Source organism: Suricata suricatta, chromosome 13 (genome assembly GCF_006229205.1).
Source record: "Suricata suricatta isolate VVHF042 chromosome 13, meerkat_22Aug2017_6uvM2_HiC, whole genome shotgun sequence".
Taxonomy (NCBI): Eukaryota; Metazoa; Chordata; class Mammalia; order Carnivora; family Herpestidae; genus Suricata; species Suricata suricatta.
The window spans coordinates 22085091-22105000 of NC_043712.1; the positions used below are offsets into that span (position 1 = coordinate 22085091).

Here is a 19910-nt window from a genome sequence, read left to right on the forward strand (position 1 = left end):
TCCTAAATTCTAAAGACTATGTAACAGAATAAAGAGTGTTTTTAAATTTTTTTTATGTCTTTATTTTGAGAGACAGAGACAGAGAACGAGCAGGGGAGGGACAGAGAGAGAGGGAGACACAGAATTCGAAGCAGGCTCCAGGCTCTGAGCTGTCAGCATGGAGCCTGACAGGGGGCTTTGAGGCCATGGACTGTGAGATCATGATCTGAGCCGAAGTTGAATGCTTAACCGACTTTAACACCCGAATAAAGAGTATTTTAAGATATTATGTTTAAAAAACAAAGAATAATATTCCATATGTATGTCAACTGCACAAACTATGCAAACAGAATAGTCTGGAAAGAAACACACTAAAAGGCTGTGCCTGATTTTTTTTTCCAATTCACTATATATATGAAATATTGTCATTTTAAATTTAATTTTCCCTAATATTTAAATATAAGAAGAATACATATACTATCGACATTAACCTTAACCTTCAAAAATATTTATTTATCTCTGAAAGGTGTCAATCCGTGTCCATCCAGCTTTCACCCCACCTTACCTTTTCCCAATCGGAGATGTTGCGATCACATATACAGCAGTTGACCTATCCAGCAACCAAGCCAGCTGCACTTTCCACGTCAAGGTTATTGGTAAGTCACAGAATTACTTGAGCAGGATTGTGAAAATAACCAGTACCCCAAGGGCTTGGCTTCTCCCTTATCTTCAACAGCTCCCTCCCCTCCCCCCCCACATTCTCCCCGCTGGCATTCAAACCTGCTCAGGCCACTCCTTCTTTGAAACCTACATACTCTTTAAATGTCACTGCCTCCCCCCCCCCATTTCTTCCAATATGAGCCTTTTGAAAAGTTCCCAGTAATTGTCATCTCTTTTGTCTCAACAGCCATTTGTATTCAAAGTTACTCAAGTCACTCTCATCCCCTTTACTCACACACAAACTACTTTCATCTGAGACACCCAGTGGTCTCTAGAGTTACCTCTACTGCACACTTTTTCATTCTTATATTACATAATCTTTCCTTAGATTTTACATTATTAACCACAGTCTCCTTATCAACGCTGTCTCCTTCCCTAACTTATCTGATACCAGTCTGTCTTGGTTCCACAATTCATTTTTCTCATTTCTCCTTCTTTATCCCTGTCCTACATGGCTTCTCTTCCTCAGACTGACTCTCAGATGTGGATCATCCCCAGGGTTCCAGCGTTAGCCCTTTTCTCTTTTTCTCTCTCTAGTTTTCCTGGTGATTTCGTTAACTGACAACTTCCAGATTTCTCTCTCAAGCTCAGATCTATTCTCTGAAGTTCAAACCAATACATAGAACTGCTTATTCAACAATCCCATGTAAATGTGTTACTGGCATTTCAGACTCACCCAAACCTAGTATATTTCTTAGCTCAGAATGGCACAACCAACCTCCTCCCTCCCGTGCAGAAACCTGGAAGTCATCCTTGACTCCTCCCCTTCCATCACCAGCATTCAATTAGTTGTCAAGTTCTTCTGGTTTCATCTACTTATTGTTTCTGAGGTCTGCCCTAGTCTCTTCACTCCCACAACCACTACTGTAGATCAGTCCTTATTTTGGGTGGGGAGCTGCTTTACTTCTTTCTCTTCCAATTGGTCTATGTGCTTTCAGCTCATTTAGTAGATATTCAGTAGATACCAGATACCCACCACCAAGATGTAATACATGGAGAAATAGGATATGTAGCAGTCTATAATGGTCAAGGGCACAGACTCTGAACCCAATCTGCTTCATCCAAAAATAGAATCAATTAGCATATTACATCATAGGGTTATTGTGAGGTTTTTAATTAGTTAAAATACATAGACCACTTGAACTAGTGCCTGACTCACATTAAGTTCTATGTAAACATATTGACATTTAGTATATTCGCCTCATGTATGTTAATATGTTTGTTTAAAAATTCAATACATTAAGTTCATTTTATATTTTAAGAATTTTAAATAACTTTTTGAAATAACTAATGTATATCAGACTGGTTCCTTACTCTAGAAATGATAGGTTTTGGTAAAAGTGCATAGAAAGAGGCTCAAGTAAAAATCCATGTAACTCTTTTCAGAGTGCTTAGGTTTTTTAAATGCTTTTTCACTTGTTTTAAGCATGAGCTTTGCCAGTCATGTGAAAAAGATGCTGGATTTGTTTTTTATGGTGTTGTGAACTTAAACATGGCATTGTGGGTCAAGCATTTGCCGAGTTTTTTTTTTTAATTTTTTAATGTTTATTTATTTTTGAGAAAGAGAGAGAAAAAAACAGAGCAAAAGTTGGGGAGATGCAGAGAGAGAAGGAGACACAGAATCCAAGCAAGCTCCAGGTTTCAAGCTGTCAGCACAGAGCTGGACAGGGGGCTTGAACCCACAAACAGTGAGCTCATGCCTGGAGCCACAGTCATTGGCTTAACTGGCTGAGCCACCCAGGCAACTCAAACATTTGCCAAGTTTTAATGTTTCACAGTAAAGAGCACAGCGAAATGTAAAATATGAGATCATGACCTGAGCTGAAGTTGGACGCTTATGTGACTGAGACACCCAGGTGCCCCTTAAGAGCTTTTGAAAGGATAAAAGAAATGAAAAGCAAATTATATCTAGTTGTATGAGCAAATACAGCTAGACACTAGCTGGGTTTTCAGATTACGACAGAGAGAGGTGACATGGGAAAGAAGAGGAAGTGGGAGAAGGTGAGAGAGAGGGAGATGAGGAGAGAAGGAGGGGAGAGAGAGAGAAAGACAGAGACAATATTCTAAAGCCTACACTTTCGTGTTTCCTCAGATGACAGGGTGTGGGTGTCTTACTGATAAAGAGAGGAAGCAGGAAGGCTTTGGCTTAGCAGTCCAGGGAATACTGCCTCACTTGCTTTGAAATAGGCTTTCTCTCTCTTCTATGCAGACAGTGTGTCTGCTAGTAACTCCCGTTCTTTTGACAGTAATTGACAGAGTCTTAGTGCTCTCTTGTACCTGAAATTCAACTTTAAAATGTTTGTCTAGAATCAGGTTAGTGTAGAAAATCCTGGAAAGAACCTATTTGCAATGTCTGTTGGGAAAATAGTAAATACTGCCAGATTCATCAGTGTAACTGTAAATCGACCTGATTGGGTCACTCCTCAAGCCCACAGACCTCCACTCAGCATTTTTTCACTTTTTCCTTTGTTCAGCAAGTTTTTCTGAGCATGTGTGACGGGCCAGGTGCTATGCTATGCAATGGAAACCTAACTGTGAGGAGGAGAGACTTTGTCACCGGTCCCAAGACTTTACAGTCTAGGAAAGTAGTCAACCAGAGGCATTACGCTAATGAAATGACAAGCATGAGGAAAAAGAGGAAAATGGAATTTATTCATAAGACTTAGTATAAGACAGAAATCTCTTTATTCTCACAGATACAGCTCATTTAATATCCGAATGTCTGTTTTCTTATATCACGGATAGAAACGCCCTGGTCCGGATGCCTGCAGTTGCAGTTTTCTAGCTTAAGGAACTGGATAAGTCCCTTACATTTGCGGACTCTTAGGTCTGGCCATTTTGCTCCTTCCACTTCTCTGGAAGGATCTCTTCACTTCCTGGTCCATTAGCTCAACTACTGTGGGTGCAGTGTCCACCGCATCCACAACTGCCTTTGACACCACCGTGCACAGGTGGTTTTAGGCACCAGGTCTCTCTCCTGTGACCTCTTTCTCCGCTTTCCTGTGTTGTAGATGCAGAACCGCCCAGCATAGACTGGTGCAGGTCCCCGCCCCCCATGCAGGTCTCGGAGAAGGAGCGTGCTGCGACCTGGGATGAGCCTCAGTTCTCCGACAACTCAGGTGCGAGCGCGGGGATTTTGCGGTCGGCATGGGAACACTGAATTTTATTTCATTTTTAAAAGCCTTTTTTAAAATGTTTATTTTTGAGAGAGAGTGAGAGAAAGCGTGCACTTGAGTGGGGGAGGGGCAGAGAGAGGGGGGCCAGAGGATCCGATCAAAGCGGGCTCTGTGCTGATAGCAGACAGCTCCATGCAGGGCTGGAACTCCTGAACCATGAGATCATGACCTGAGCTGAAGTTGGACGCTTATGTGACCGAGACACCCAGGTGCCCCTTAAGAGCTTTTGAAAGGATAAAAGAAATGAAAAGCAAGTTATATCTTGTCTAAGTGGTATGAATAATCACATAAGATAATGTGTTTTAATGCCTGGGTAATTACATGTCATTTAGTATTATTAACCTATTCTTTGGGTTCCCTCCATTCAGTATTCATATTCAGTGGACATTTATTAAACCTGTACTCGTTGGACTAGAAAATTTCTAATAAATTCATTGAATCTCTAAGCTTCTATTGACCTGAAGGCATAAACTATGCATTTTATTTGTATCTTTAATGCAGTTGTGTGTATTCATACTCATTTCTTAAACATATGCCCCCAAAATGATAAACGTTCATAGGAGAGCAGAAAAAAATGAGCAAATACAACTGAATTACATGTTAAAGATTTCACTAAAGCCCAGTAAACAGTAATAAAAGGTGCAAATTAAATATATTTTTTAATTAAGTTTCCAGTGTTCAAACAGACTGATGAATTCAAGGAAAATCACTTATTCAGCAGGAATGCCTTAATCTAGTGAGGCTTTGAGTCCACTACTTCCATATTATAGTATACCATCTTTGGTTTTTCACTAGTGGCCAAATCAACATAAATTGAGTGCCCAGCTGGTTTGTATAAATAGAAAGTGACCATTCAAATCAAGTAAAGTAACAAGTAAAGTGACTGCAGATCAGTGACCCCAAAACTAGATCCCTTCTTTCCTCTCTAGGGGCTGCATTGATCATCACCAGAAGCCATACGCCAGGGGACCTTTTCCCTCACGGGGAGACCGTAGTGCGGTATACGGCCACTGACCCCTCGGGCAATAACAGAACATGCGAGATCCACATTGTCATCAAAGGTATGCTCTTCATAAATCTCGAAAAGTCTAGTTGACGTTTGTTATATGTAATTGCTGTATTTTATGAAAGAAAGTAGACTGGGGGCAGTAGATTTGTAAGTTTAGAACACTGACTTATTTACATTTCTGATAATTATTGCTTCACCTCATGATAAATAGAAATATTTTCTTCCAGGTAGTCTTTTTTAATTTATTTTTTGAATGCTTGTTTATTTGGAGGGAAACAGTGTGAGTAGGGAGGGGCAAAGAGCAAGGGAGAGAGAAAGGAAGAGAGAGAGAATTCCAAGCAAGCTCGGTGCTGCCGTTGCAGAGCCCAAGGCGGGGCTCAAAGTCAGGAAAGCATGAGATCACGTGACCTGTGGCAAACCCAAGAGTCACACACTTAGGCGACTGAGCCACCCAGGCACCATTTCCAAGATAGTCTTTAATTAATGCTTCATTAACATTTTCACTAAAGGTACAAAATATTATGGTTATAATTCTACTTTAAATAACTGAAGAGACAGTTTCTGAAAATATATTTGCTACATAACGTGATCTAGTTTTCACTCTTATTAAAGGAATGCCACAAATAGCGACCCCAAATCAAAAATAACTCTTAGCATTTCATAAGCTTTGCACAGCCTCTAATTCCACATAGGTACAGCTTTTCAGCTTGTCCACCTAGTAACCAGGAAGGGTACGTTGTCCCATTCCCACAGTAAGGATTTATGGTGAAAGTATTTCTAGAAATAGCGGTGGACCGGAGGAGTCCTTTTCAAAAGTCACTTTAGATTCATGGAATTTAATTTATATTGTTTATACTACTGTATATAAACGTATAATTTTTTACACAGGTTCTCCCTGTGAAGTTCCATTCACACCAATCAATGGGGATTTTATATGCACTAAAGATAGCGCTGGAGTTAACTGCACATTAAGATGCTTGGAGGGCTATGATTTCACAGAAGGATCTACTGAGAATTATTACTGTGCTTATGAAGATGGTATATGGAGGCCGCCATATTCCATTGAATGGCCAGACTGTGCTAGTAAGTTTTAATGTTTATTCTGGATTACTTTCATATATGTGAGTATGTATTTGGGTGTGTGTACATTTTTTTAATGTTTATTCATTTTGAGAAAGAAAGAGAAAGAGAAATGCAGAGAGAGAGAGGGAGACAGAGAATCCCAAGCAGGCTCCATGCTGTCAGCACAGAGCCTAACACGAGGCTCCATCTCATGAGCTGTGAACCGAAATCATGGGTTGGACACTTAACCAACTGAGCCACCCAGGCTCCTCAGGGTGTGTGTACATTTCTGACCACTGAAAAGAGGAAAACTGCCTTATAATAGGGATTAGGAAAAAATGGTGTCATATGTTTGAAATGTCTGTGGATAAGAGAAATGTTCATCCCTTGATTTAAAATGTTAGCCCCCTCAGAGACTGGTTATTGGTTGAATTGCTGCAGGACAAGATTCAGTTTAAAGCAAAACCATCCTGGCCCTCTTATTGTTATTTCCCAGAAATATCTGAAGAGACATGTTGGTCTTGATCTATAAACTTGAACTTAAAGTATAATCTTATAGTCTGCAGAAGAGCTTATATTTAAAGTAAGATCCAGCATGTGTGACGGAATGAAAGATCAGTCACATTCTCTTTAGATCTGATTTAGATTTAGAGCTATTCTAGAATCTTAAATATGTGTGTTGTTATGAAAGCAACCAATATCTTTGTTGAGTGTAAATAAATATTCTTTGGAATTAATATTTGATCCAGTACCATAGATGGAGTTTAAATGCCAGTATCTTGGAAAAAGGGTAAAGCTTACTTGAGTTATTTTTCTCCCCAAATGAGGGAAGTAATTAGAAGCAATATCATTCACCTCTATCACAGATTTAGACAGTAGGATTTTAGTACTGATGCTATTAAGAGGCATTGTCTCTGAATATTTTGGGACATCATACTAAGTCTAATCATGCACACTTCTGATCCAAGGAGAAGTTCTCTGTGGAAATTACACTTTCAAGGAATATGATTGCACATAATATTTAGAAAAATTTCAATGTCTATTGGTTAAAAATGTAACATAAACAGATATGATTCATATTTATCAACAAATTTTTATAAACATATAAATTTATATAAACATATACATACTTATATAAACATAAGAAATATATTTGACCCCAGCAGAATATTTCAAAAATTCCCAGAAATATAATTTAAAAAATTTTACATCTCTTTTTCCCTTAAATACTCATTTTTTAAATGTGGTTGTAAGCTAAAGAATACTGTATCACAGCAAACTAATCACTGGGTTAGTAACTGGGTCCAGTGCTGCTTGGCTCGTGGTTTACTATGATCAATTAATGCCTAGAAACTTTTCTTAACTGTCATCCCTTGTTTTTCTAATGGTCCCACAAATCGTTTTAGAATTAAAATACTAAGTTAAAGTTATTCCAAAGACAATTAAATCTTTGTGTTGGAACACTAGCTAAGTGAAGCGGTTTTCTCTAACATTTTCCAGTAAAACGTTTTGCAAATCATGGGTTCAAGTCCTTTGAGATGCTGTACAAAGCCACTCGTTGTGATGATACAGATCTGTTGAAGAAGTTTTCCGAAGCATTTGAGATTACCCTGGGGAAAATGGTATGTCGGTGGAATTGTTTGTCAGATTTTAAAGGATACCGTTGAGCTTTTTTGTCGCCTCCCAGGGTAACCTGCCGCTGGAGTTCCTTGTCCTGATGATTTGTAATCCAAACTTGGTCCTCCCGTTTAGAATTGGTCATAGGTTTTGGACGTCTGGAATGAATTATAAGAGAATCTTTATTAAGACATTTTGAACTTTGTAAAACACTCTGAGTCAGAAAGCCAGAGAAGCACGGGGGTCCGTGTGGTTTGAAAATGTCTGCTTTGTTATTTAAAGTATGACAAAAATGCCATTGTAGGCTGTATTTATGTTATGATGGGATAATTGAACATTGAAAGGGCTTTCTTTTTCATGCATTTTTGTTTAGGATTCTTTCAATGTTTACAGGAAAGCAAAACAATGTTATTTAACTTGCGTTGGGCGGCTCAAAGGCAGGAAATGTGTTCTATACATATTTGTATCCCTAAAAGAGAAGGCAGCTTGGATTTTGGTTAGAGTCTAAGAGTGGACTTGGTGGTAGTAGATTTGATGTGCAGTGTGAGAGAAGAAAGGGAGTGAAGGAGGCAGAGTACACTGGAACACGGATGCACGAGTGGGTATACGTGGGTGGAAGTGTGTCAAAAGACCTTTTCTGATGGCTTCTACTTCCTCAGTGAAAAGAAGATGCAGAGTGATCCGCTGAGCGAATAAGGATGGGAAGGAGTTGTTGAGGTTTGGAAAGAGAGATGATGGTATCAAATAATTTTCTAGGAAAGCACAAACGAATGTGCTAAAGAAAGGTGCTAGGATTGGCCGGAAGCAACTTGTGTTTTCTCTCAAGCTGTAATTAACCATGTGGGTGGGTGCATGGGTGGACAAAGCAGAGCAGTCCGTTTAGGGTTAAGGCTTCCTCAGGCAAACAGTTAAAGAAGCATACATGTGAAGGAGTAGTTCGTAAGTAAGTCATAATAAGGAGGTGCAGAGACATCAGGCTGAGAGACAGTGCAGAGATAGAGGGATCAATGGACTATAAATCTGATGAAGTCAAAGAATTGCAAGAGGAGGAGAGGGTGTGGTTACTGGTAATGATGAGGTCTGAGGGTACGGCCATGAGACAGGTGATAAAGTGAGGCTGGAAGATTGGCGGAGAGAGAGGAAAAGGAAGTGAGAAGTCAAGGTGAAGGAAGAATTGGCTGGATGGACACAGAAATCACCAAGAATTATAGCAGGGAGTTACTGGATGTTCTTGGAAGGAAGGGGTCATGCAGAATGGGGAAAGGCTGTTGGTAGCGGACACATGGAGAGGCCATGAGCTTCAGGACTGTGAGGCTCCGAGAAAGGGCAAAAGCATGATCCTTTTTGAGAAAACTGGAAAGTGAGAGGTCACTGAGAGAAAAGGAAAAGGGAACAGAAAGAAAGGAGATGAAAAAAATAATAGGAGGTTTACTGATTACTGGCTGTGAGTTCCAGAGGGCGGAGGAAGGTTCTGAGGACTTGGAGATGGGTGGGACATAGAGTCAGAGGAAAGGGATCTAAAGCGCCATATGGGGTAAAAGATCTAAGACAAGAGATATGCCAGGAGTTCTGGGCTTCTGGGGATCAGTGACATAAACAGAGAAAAAAGGTGTGAAACTAATGGAGGCCGTAAGGGGCAGGGCACGGGGGAGGACCAGGAGTCTGTCCAGGAACATGCAGGCCTCTAGCCCTCTCCTCCCTCCTGTGGATAGAAATGTGAAGGTGGGAAGAAAGAAGGGCTTATTTATCCAGAGCATGTGGTGATTTACATTTTATGGTCTTCAATTTTTGTTTGCAGGTTCCATCTTTTTGTAGTGATGCTGACGACATTGACTGCAGATTGGAGGACCTGACCAAGAAATATTGCCTCGAATATAATTATGACTATGAAAATGGCTTTGCAATTGGTAATTATATAGTGTCAGTAGTTTGCAAGACGGATGTGCAAAATAAAATAATTTCGAAAGAGTGGGGCAAATCAGAAAAATTAACTTTCTTTAAGCCACAAAGCTCTTGAAGTGATAAAAAGAATAAGTCACATTATGCTTATGAAAGTTTAATATTTATATGATATCTTAGAATAGTACTAAAGCAGGTTTTATATGGCATTCAGTTAAAATTGCAATTAGGCCATGCATTTAAAACAATTTCACACATAAAATATTCAGATTCCTCACCCAGAATATGTTAAGATGCAATCTATTCAAGTCTGACACACCTTCTGGTTGAATTTTGATATTTTCTTCATGTCATCTCTTAACATTTTTATTAAGGTTATTCAGAAGTCCGGTATGGGATTTTTTTGCTGGTGTATCTGGCCATTTCACTTACTGCCTTAATATTTCTGGGAGATTTTAGTAGTTACTCTTGGCTCTTTCATTAACAAAACCATCAACCTTTCCAGTGATTATATTTCTGATTTTTATTGCATTGTTATAAAACTGGCAGACACTTCCAGAAAAATGTTTTTAAAAATAATAGTGATAACAAAATTGTGTCGTGGTTAAGTACCATGGACTTTAACACCAACTTCTTACATCCCGTTTCTGTCTCTACCACCTATGAGCTCTGTGGTCTTGAGCAAGTTTGTGCTCTGTGCCTTAGTTTCTCATCTGTAAAATGGATATATAAGAATACTGAACTTATAGGGCCACTCTCAGGATAAAAGGTATAAGTATATATACAAATAAAGCCCTTAGGTTATCTGAGACAATATTAATGGACCTTACAGCAGACAACCTTTTTGTTTCTCACACTAACCAGATGTAGAATATTTTTAGTGACTTAACATTTAGAGTGATATTGACCTTTGCTTATACTTTTTCAATTTTAGAAATATTATTTTGTGGGGCGCCTGGGTGGCTCAGTCGGTTAAGTGGCTGACTTCAGCTCAGGTCATGATCTCACAGTTCGTGGGTTTGAGCCCCGCATCAAGCTCTATGCTGACAGCTTAGAGTCTGGAGCCTGCTTTTGATTGTGTGTGTCCCCCTCTCTCTTAACCTCCCCCACACACACTCTGTCTCTCTCTCTCTCTCTCAAAAATAAATAAAATATTTAAAATTTTTAAAGAAATATTATTTTGCATACATATTTATTGCAAAAATTTGAAAAATGCTAAAAGCCAAAGAATGAAATAAAGATACTTCACATAAATAATCCCGTAAATAATTCATTAATATACTAATATATGTATATATATAACATATTAATATATCTATACATGTAACTGTATGTGTGTATATATATGCCCATCTTATTTTATTAACCTGAATTCTTAGTTAACATTTTATTGAGGACATTTTTCTTTCATTAAATATTATACTTCAGTTTCAGCAGCCACATGTTATTTAATCAGTCAATTGCTGTAACTTATGTAAACAATTTCCTCTCGGTAGACTTTGGGTTTTTCTCCATTTTAGCTATTATGTAAAATTTCTTAGCAGACATTAAAGTTTTAGGTAGAAAAGCATGAAGTGGCCCTGGGAGCAGCATGACTAGACTAACAGTGCCTCTTCTGTCACACGGGACCCAGGCTTCCCTTCCCAGATTATCGAAGTAGATTATTGAGGGTTTAGGGACACACATAGAGAGAGCCGCTTGCCATCAGAAGACTTTGAGATGGGCAATGTTTGTCATCCAGTGAGGGTCAAAATAATGGTTCTCTAGATTCAGACATGGACAGATGGTACCACTGATCCTAAGAGATAAGCCTTCCTCCTTGAATGCCCTTACAATGGAGAGTCCCAAAATTAGCATAATATTTATTTTTTAAAAAAATAACATAAAATAAAAAATGTTTTAATTTTGAGAGAGAGAGATAAAGAGACAGAGAGACAGAGCACGAGTCGAGGAGGGGCAGAGAGAGGGAGACACAGAATCTTAAGCAGCTCCAGGCTCTGAGCTGTCAGCACAGAGCCCCATGTGGGGCTCAAACTCATAGGCTGAGAGATCATGACACGAGCCAAAGTTGGACTTTTAACCAATTGAGCCACCCAGGTGCCCCAAGATTAGCATAATATGTCTAACAACCTTGATGAGTCATAATGCATGAAAAATATTTTTTATATATTATTTACATATATTGTATTATTTTATTTATATTTTATTTATATATGGATATATTAAAATGCAAACAATAATAATAATATAATTCAAATGAAAACTAAAATGAAATGCCATTTTCAACCTGTCAGGTTAACAAACTGAAGTAAGAATAGAAACACCCAAAGTTGGCAAGGGCATAAGGGAAAAAAAAGCATACTCATATATTGATTGCAGAGGAGAAATTGGAGGGCAATTGACAATATGTGTCAAAAGGATTAAAAATACTCAAACCCAGAAATTCTCCCTCTAAGAATATTTCTCAAGATCAAAATCATTCCAGTGTGCAAAATGTACTCCATACTATCAATTCTAAGGTACACATTTTTCTTGTGGACATCTCTGAAATTGGAATGTGTCTTCTCAATAATGGTGCCTTACACTTTATGAAATCCTATATGCACAAGGATGTCCAAAACTTTAAAATAACCTAAAAGTCTGAAAACAGAAACCTGGTTATATTTTAGTATAGACATAGAAGAGAATATTATGAAAACATTTGACACAGAAATGCCATAATATGCCATTGATAAAATTTAAAAAGATTACTATATAATATACACATAATATAATCCTTTGTGTTTATCTCTATTCCAATGTTACACATATCTACATATGCAAAAATGTGTACGTGTGGGTTTATATATTCATAGAAGAAAATCTTGCCTAAAATGTTATAGTTGTTATTTCTGTGTGGTGGAATTATAGATAATTTAAACATATTTTTGGTCTTTACTCATCTGTTTTTCTATAATGGCTACATAATACTTGTGGGAATAACATTTAAGTGAAAAATGTAATTATTTACAAAATTATTTATCCGAGGCAAATTTAATGGCCCCAAACATTAAAAATTTTAAACAGCTTATTTTATTTAAAAATCTATTTTAAATCTTATTTAAAATTTTTAAGCTGCCTACTTACATGGACAGGCCTGTATAAATATAATTTGATATATAAAACAAATAACCAAGCAACAACAATATACTCAGACCAATATTAGTATCATTTACTGGGGTTTTAGAGTGAGTCAAATACTGAGCTAGTTGGTTTATGTATATTGTTCTCAGTTATCCCCCAGACCTGTGAGGTAAGAATAGTGATCTAAATTTATCAATGGAGAAACTGAGGTTCAGAGAGATGAAAGTAACTTGATGGGGCCTGTACACCCTCACATCATCCATCCAGGAGCTACCATCCGGATCCGTGCGGGGCATCTGAAGAACCTCGCATATCCAACATTCCCCAGCGTGGTACCTCACATTTCACTTACATGCTCCTTCAGAAACTGACCCCATCTTAAAAATATGATGCAGATGTCTTGAATAATCCTCACAAAAGGAAACCTGTTCATGTGCATTCAGTTCATAAAGCTGATATTAAAATTTTTAAGAAAGAATGGAACAAACCCTGAAGGGAAATGTGAATTGATTGAAATTCTGCACCCACGTCCTATTTACCTCTAAAGCTAAGGTAATTAACTGTTAACTCAGGTAAAATGGCTTAAAGGCATGGGTAGCTCCATTGAGACTTTTCTTTCTCCTCTTTGGTGTAATTCGTCGGTAATCTAAATTTAATATGATGTGCTTAAAATTTATAAGATTATAGACGAAAACTATCAGGTTCTAGAAGAATCCCCGTATGCAGTTCATCATGCACAATTTAAGAAATAATCGAGTGCGATTTGACTTGTGGCTTAACATTAACTTCTAAATGCTGATAAAGAGACAACTGTAGAATTTTGTTTCTCTGTCCCAACTGTCTAGGACCTGGTGGATGGGGTGCGGCTAATAGGCTGGATTACTCTTACGATGATTTCTTGGACTCGGTGCAAGAAACACCCTCAGGTGCCAGCAAAACCAGATCTTCACGAATAAAAAGAAGTGCCCCGTTATCTAACCACAAAATAAAGTTAGTTTTTAACATCACAGGTAAGGATAGACTGTCTATCTGAAAAACCAGTTTTATGGGAAAGTCTTGATTGGAAACCTATTTTGCAAGTTTTCCATTTGTCATTCTCAGGAAATAATCCTGGAACCAAAAATTAGGGAGAACACAGTCACCTATGTTTTGTCATCTTTTTTCAGTTTAATATCACAGGTGAATTTTAATGATTCTTGTAGCAACAAGTGTCCTTCTTTGTACTCATTTTGACATGACACACTAAGGCATGTTTTTAAAAAGCAAGAGTTTGCAGAAATTTAACATGGTATAAGGAAGAACTTCATTTAAAAAAAATAAAAACTAGATCCAGCGTTTAAGAGAAGGATTTAAACAAATTGCATTGTTCTTAATATTATCCATGTACTAGTTGCTCAGTAAACAGTGGTTGAGTTTGAGTGTGTTTTTCCTGGAAGGTCCTTAATATGCCATTTCTTCTTGGTAAAGAGAACTAACTACAAACGGTTTCCTGAAACACCACGTGTGCCGTGTTATGTTTTATTTCGTCTCATTTTTATCTCAGCTAGTGTGCCATTACCCAGTGAAAGAAATGATACCCTTGAACTGGAAAATCAGCAACGACTCATTATGACTTTGGAAACCATTACAAATCGACTGAAAAGGATCCTTGATGAGGAGCCCATGAATTCCTTTCAGCTTGAAACTGAAATGCTTGTAGCCGACAGCAATTCATTAGAGACAGCAAAGGCTTTCCTTTTCTGCAGACCAGGCTCCGTGCTGAGAGGGCGGATGTGTGGTAAGACTTTTCCCTGCAGTACAAAATACCCGGCTCATAGTGCATCAGATGAGATGCACAGAGCCACGTTACAACCATCCACGGGCACTGAAACGAAACATTTTGCTATTGTTGTGTGATTGTTCTTACTACTGTTCCGTCTCAGGAGTCTAAGGAACCACTATTGTTCAGGACAAGAGAACTATTTCGGGAAAGGGACTCAGATCCTTAGTGTTCATATCATTCAACAGTGTCTCCAATAAGAATAACCAATACTTTTGGACCACTTCCATAGGCTGGCTGAGCGCCTCTCGTGTTTAATTCTGCTTATCAATTCTGTGAAGTGCTATTATTTTGAAGCACATTTTATGGATGACAAAACTGAAGCCAGAGAGGCTCGGCACTTACTAAGTCTTACCCATTAAGAGAGTAACTGGTGTAGCTAAGATTCCCACCCAGGTAGCCAATGCCAAGTTCACATGGCAGACAATCAGCCATTTTAAAGTGTACAGTTAGGTGGTATTTAGTACATTAATGATCTTCAGCCATTGCCGCTACCAAAGTATTTTCATCACCTCCAAAGAAGACCCCATAACCATTAAACAGCCACTCCTCATTCTCTTTACCCCCAGCCTCTTAACTTCTAACCCAAACTGTCACAGTCTGGATCAATTCCAGCCTGTTTCCCAAATAAGCCAATTGTTTATAAATAGTGGAAACTCCTCTAACCAGGTTCTGTACACTCAGCTGGATCACATGACATGAGTCCAGTGTTCATCTCCCTGTAGGCGTGGGATCTTGCCTCCTGGATGGAAAACCTTCCTCAGCAGTTTTCATTGCTTTTTCCAGAGCTCAGCTGGGTGATCAGTTCAGCTCAGCAAAAGCACATTAAAGTGGTCATTCTGAGCTCACTCTTCTTTCCTCCCTACCTTGTGAGCAAAAATTAGAAATCACCTTGACCAGTGTTCTGCATTTCTCAGTGTGGTCTTCAGACTGCCTGTAGCAGCATCCCCTGAAGTGTACTTATCAGAATGCATCTTGACTCAGGCCCTATCCAAGAACTTTCCAACACTTTGGGGGCAGAGCCTTGGAATCTGAAGTTTTAGTGAGTTCTCAGGTAATTCTTTCATACTTCAACATCCCAATCCTCTAGGTGCTAATTTCAATTATCCTCCCTATGCAAATACTAAGTTTGTAAGCAGCCTTTTAGTGGGTTTAACATTCCACTGTGGTCTCAGAAATCCTGAGTCATTTCAAGCCTGCCAAGTAGTAGACCAAACCTCCAAGGAAGAAACGTCCTAAGATTGGCATGTTTCCTTGGAACGCTGGAGTCTGGTGATGCCTCAGACTTGCCTTCAGCAGACAGCAATCCCTGTAGGCAGAGACGGGGGTCTACTTCACTCACACAACTTTTGCCATGTTTTGTTTCTAGAAATGATGCTGTAATGGCCAAGCAGTCAGTTTCACAAGGGGACCCATTCAGAGCAACAGCTAAGGAACTGCTTTTCAGATCTTGAAGCCTCAAATTAACCTAAATGTGTGTTGTTTTATCCTTTTCTTCCAGCAGGCTTTCTTTGTTAGCTCTGTGTTTCCTAGGATAATCTGGTTTAATCCACCCGTTAAAGCCCCTATCATGTAAGCCTGAAGCTTGGTCAGTAAGAAGTTGCATTTTCTTAAACGAAAAAAGAATCTACTGTTGGTTTCTAGGAATACATTTCTGGAAGGCTTATCTTGCTGGTAAACCTCTGACAGTAAGATTTAACACATAAACAATAGTATTTGGAAGCATGCTTAATTATTTTCGTGCCTTAGGAAAAAAGAACCCAAATATGTTCCATTTCTCTGGTTTACTGTAGTCAGTGTCTCCTGTTTGTTTTCTTTTCAGTCAATTGCCCGTTGGGAACCTATTATTCTCTGAAGCATTCTGTCTGTGAAAGCTGTTCCAGGGGATCCTATCAGGATGAAGAAGGGCAGCCTGAGTGCAAACTCTGTCCGGCCGGGACTTACACTGAGTACCCCCATTCTAGAAGCAGTTCGGAATGCAAAGGTAGTGGCTCACTGCACATTCTGACTGGAAGCCCGAATCTGACCTCCAGTTATCCAGTCTGAATGGCAGATAGGATTAGAGCCTTGCCCCAAGCTGTTTCATTAGTGTATTTTTTCTTTTAATTTTCAATTACTATCTTAATGTTTCCCTCACTTAAAAAAAAAAAGTCTATTTTTACCCCTTTGGAACATTTTATTGCTCTAAGTCGAACATTACTGTCAATAAGTTCGAATCCACATTTATCAAATAGTTTTTTTTTTTATTGAATCTCACATTAATTGGTGGCAAGGATTTCCCTAACACTTAGCAGTCATGTTAGAATGATATTTGATACAATGAAATCCACTCTCCATTTACTTGGAAATTAATAACTGTAGGTACAGATGCGTGTGTTCTTGCTCCTAAAATATCTCAGTGTTTTCAAAACATTTTATTGTCATTCTCAGTAAACATTTCTGATGGGAGTGTTCTCTTTCATGGTTAAAGTTATAATAAGTTACGCCTAGAAGAAGGAATTTCAGACGTGTGCCCCTCACTGTTGCAAATGCAGATGTGGTTGCTGAATGACGGATACAAACTTGAGAGTTGTGCTAGCCATTTAGAAGTGCTAAAAACATTAGCAGTGCTGAAAATGAGCATGTCTGGAGGACAGAGGCAGAAGAAAAGGATGGTGCCCGTGGGGGTTACCACAAAACCACTGCTATGAGTTTTAGAAAGTTGCTTAATCTCTCCGGGCCTCATGCTAAGACTGCTTTTGCTCTCTGCTCCGCCAGCCCTCAGCTGGGGTCTGTAGGTAGGAGGGCAGAAGGGGGCCAGTTCTCAGAGCAAAGAAGGTGCCAGTGTAGTTATGAGGTTCTAGCCGAATAAAGTTTTGTTTCTGTCACTCCAGAAATAGTGTACAAACTGAGAACTTATACACGGACAGGTCCCCTGTGTGCAACTTGTTCTTAGGCCAGTGTGTTTCTGAGATGAGATTTCTAACTTCACTCAAAAGCCGTTTGTTGGCGTACACCTGGGTGGCTCAGTCGGTTGAGCATCCGGCTTTAGCTCAGCATCAGGCTCTGTGCTGACAGCTCGGAGCCTGAAACCTTCTGATTCTGTGTCTCCCTCCCTCTCGCTGCCCCTCTCCTGCTCACGCTCTGTCTCTCTCTTTCTCTGTTTCTCTCAAAAATAAATTTAAAAAAATTTTAAAAACATTATTGGCACTTTATAGGTGGCTATGCTAGGTAATAACGAATGTAACCAGAAATCAGTCTAAAACTTACCAGTACAGAGAAGCATGGAGCAGTCTAAAAATACAGTCTGTATGTAGTTCTCTGTGTCCCTCATTGTGTCCTGAATGAATTAAAATGCAGAAAACCCTGTCCTACCCATCGCTAGTTTTGTATAGTGTAATATCGTCCTTCTTAACCATATTGTTTTTCTCTCCAGCTCAGTGTAAACAAGGCACCTACTCATTAAACGGCCTTGAGACTTGTGAATCGTGTCCACTGGGCAGCTACCAGCCAGCGTTTGGTTCCCGGAGCTGCCTCTCATGTCCAGAAAACACCTCCACCGTGAAACGAGGAGCTGTGGACATATCTGCTTGTGGAGGTAATCAGAACCACAGATGTTGATATTTTTTCACACCCGATATAGGTTCTATGCATGGAGGAGTGAAATGTTTTCAGCAAAACCATATGTCCGCTGTATGCAAAGAAAGTAAATAACTGTCTCTTCATGGAGAGTTTCCTTCCATTCAGCCAGTCAATACCTAAGTCTAATTTTTTTTTTTTTAGTGTTTATTTTTAAGAGACAGAGAGAGAAAGAGAGAGTAGGGAAGGGGCAGAGAGAGAGAGGGAGACACAGAATCCAAAGCAGGCTCTAGGCTCCCAGCTGTCAGCACAGAGTCTGATACAGGGCTCGATCCCACAAACCAGGAGATCATAACCTGAGCCAAAGTCAGATGCTCAACCAGGTGCCAGCCACCTAGGTGTCCCCCTCTTTAAAAAAAAAATTTAGGTAATCAATATTTAACTCTAAGCACCAGCAACACAAACACTGTACTAGTACCTTTAGGATCTCCAAAAAAGTGCAAGACTTGGTCCCAGGTTCAATATTAATAAACGGGTCTTCATGATAGGGTAGAAATACATCTCATCTAGGAACTTAGTTTCCTCCTTTGTATAGTGAAGTCCTGCCTTATGTTCCTTGAAACTCTAAATAGACATTCTATGAATTATGATATTTCATTTCCTGTAGTTTGAAGGTTTTTCTGGCTGTACTTTGGAATCATCTGCATATTTATATCAACAATTTTAAAATACTGAAGCCTGATCTCCACTCCAATATTCTGCTTTAACTTGTATGGTGTTCTTTTTAAGTTCTACACCCCTTCCCTGGTGATTCAAAAGTTACAGGGAGGCATCTGGGTGGCTCAGTCAGTTGAGCTTCTTCTGACTTTGGCTCAGGACATGATCTTGCCTTAGTGGGTTCGAGCCCCACATCAGGCTCTACACCTCAGAGCCTGAGCCTCCTTTGGATTCTTGTCTCCCTCTCTCTGCCCCTCCCCTGCTAGTGCTCTGTCCCTGTCTCTTAAAAAATAAAATAAAACATTAATTTTCTTTAAAAAGGAACCAGAAAAATTGAGTATGACTAATTTTGAGTCTCAAATGTCAGCATGGAGGGCTTCAAAATGCAGATTGCAGGGCCCCACCCTTAGAGATTTTAAGTCTGCAGGTCTAATATGGACCTGAAAATTTACATTTCTAACTAGTTCATTAGTGATGCTCCTTCTACTTGGTCCAGGGACCATATGTTGAGAGCCACTGATTTGTTTGTTTGTTTGTTTTAGTTTATTTATTTACTTTGAGAGAGACACAGCATGAGCAGGGGAAGGGCAGAGAGAGAGGGAGAGAGAGAATCTCAAGCAGGCTCCATGCTGCCAGCACAGAGCCTGATGCAGGGTTCAGACTCATAAACTGTGAGATCATGGCCTGAGCTGAAACCAAGAGTTGGTTGCTTAACCAACTGGCCCTGAGAGCCACTAGTTTTTACAGAAATAAAAAGATTAGAGTTCCAATTTTCAAATATTTCCAACATCCCTTCCAAGGACGGTTTTCCAATACAATATAAAGGCTAGAGGATACAAACAGAACTAAACAATGAAAACTTAAAATGGCCATGACACTAAGGCAGTGAGCCTGCTGCCAGGAACTCCCAGCTCCGTGTACTTTGCAAAGTGAACGAAACTTTATTAAAAATAAAAAGTCGTTGGCCTACCTCTATGACGTCACTGGGAACAGGATAAGTATGCTGGTTGAAACATGACTTTTTAAAAATTTGTAGGGGCGCCTGGGTGGCTCATTCGGTTAAGCATCCAACTTCAGCTCAGGTTACGATCTTGTGGCTCATGGGTTCGAGCCCCACAGCGGGTTTTGTGCTGACAGCTCAGAGCCTGGAGCCTGCTTTGGATTCTGTGTCTCCCTCTCTGCCCCTCCCCCACTCACATTCTGTCTCTCTGTCTCTCTCTCAAAAAATAAA

At 39.4% G+C, this 19910-nt stretch overlaps 1 protein-coding gene across 1 annotated transcript in view; it reads left to right on the forward strand.

The window, feature by feature from the left end:
• The window catches only part of SVEP1 (sushi, von Willebrand factor type A, EGF and pentraxin domain containing 1), a 195044-nt gene that overhangs the window by 83095 nt on the left and 92039 nt on the right, over nucleotides 1–19910 (forward strand). Inside the window, exons 10-19 of the mRNA XM_029919633.1 lie at nucleotides 506–635; nucleotides 3711–3818; nucleotides 4805–4936; nucleotides 5773–5967; nucleotides 7447–7568; nucleotides 9362–9470; nucleotides 13431–13595; nucleotides 14129–14362; nucleotides 16227–16388; nucleotides 17820–17981. Of these exons, the coding sequence (XP_029775493.1) occupies nucleotides 506–635; nucleotides 3711–3818; nucleotides 4805–4936; nucleotides 5773–5967; nucleotides 7447–7568; nucleotides 9362–9470; nucleotides 13431–13595; nucleotides 14129–14362; nucleotides 16227–16388; nucleotides 17820–17981 (1519 nt within the window). The remainder of the gene's footprint in view (nucleotides 1–505; nucleotides 636–3710; nucleotides 3819–4804; nucleotides 4937–5772; nucleotides 5968–7446; nucleotides 7569–9361; nucleotides 9471–13430; nucleotides 13596–14128; nucleotides 14363–16226; nucleotides 16389–17819; nucleotides 17982–19910) is intronic.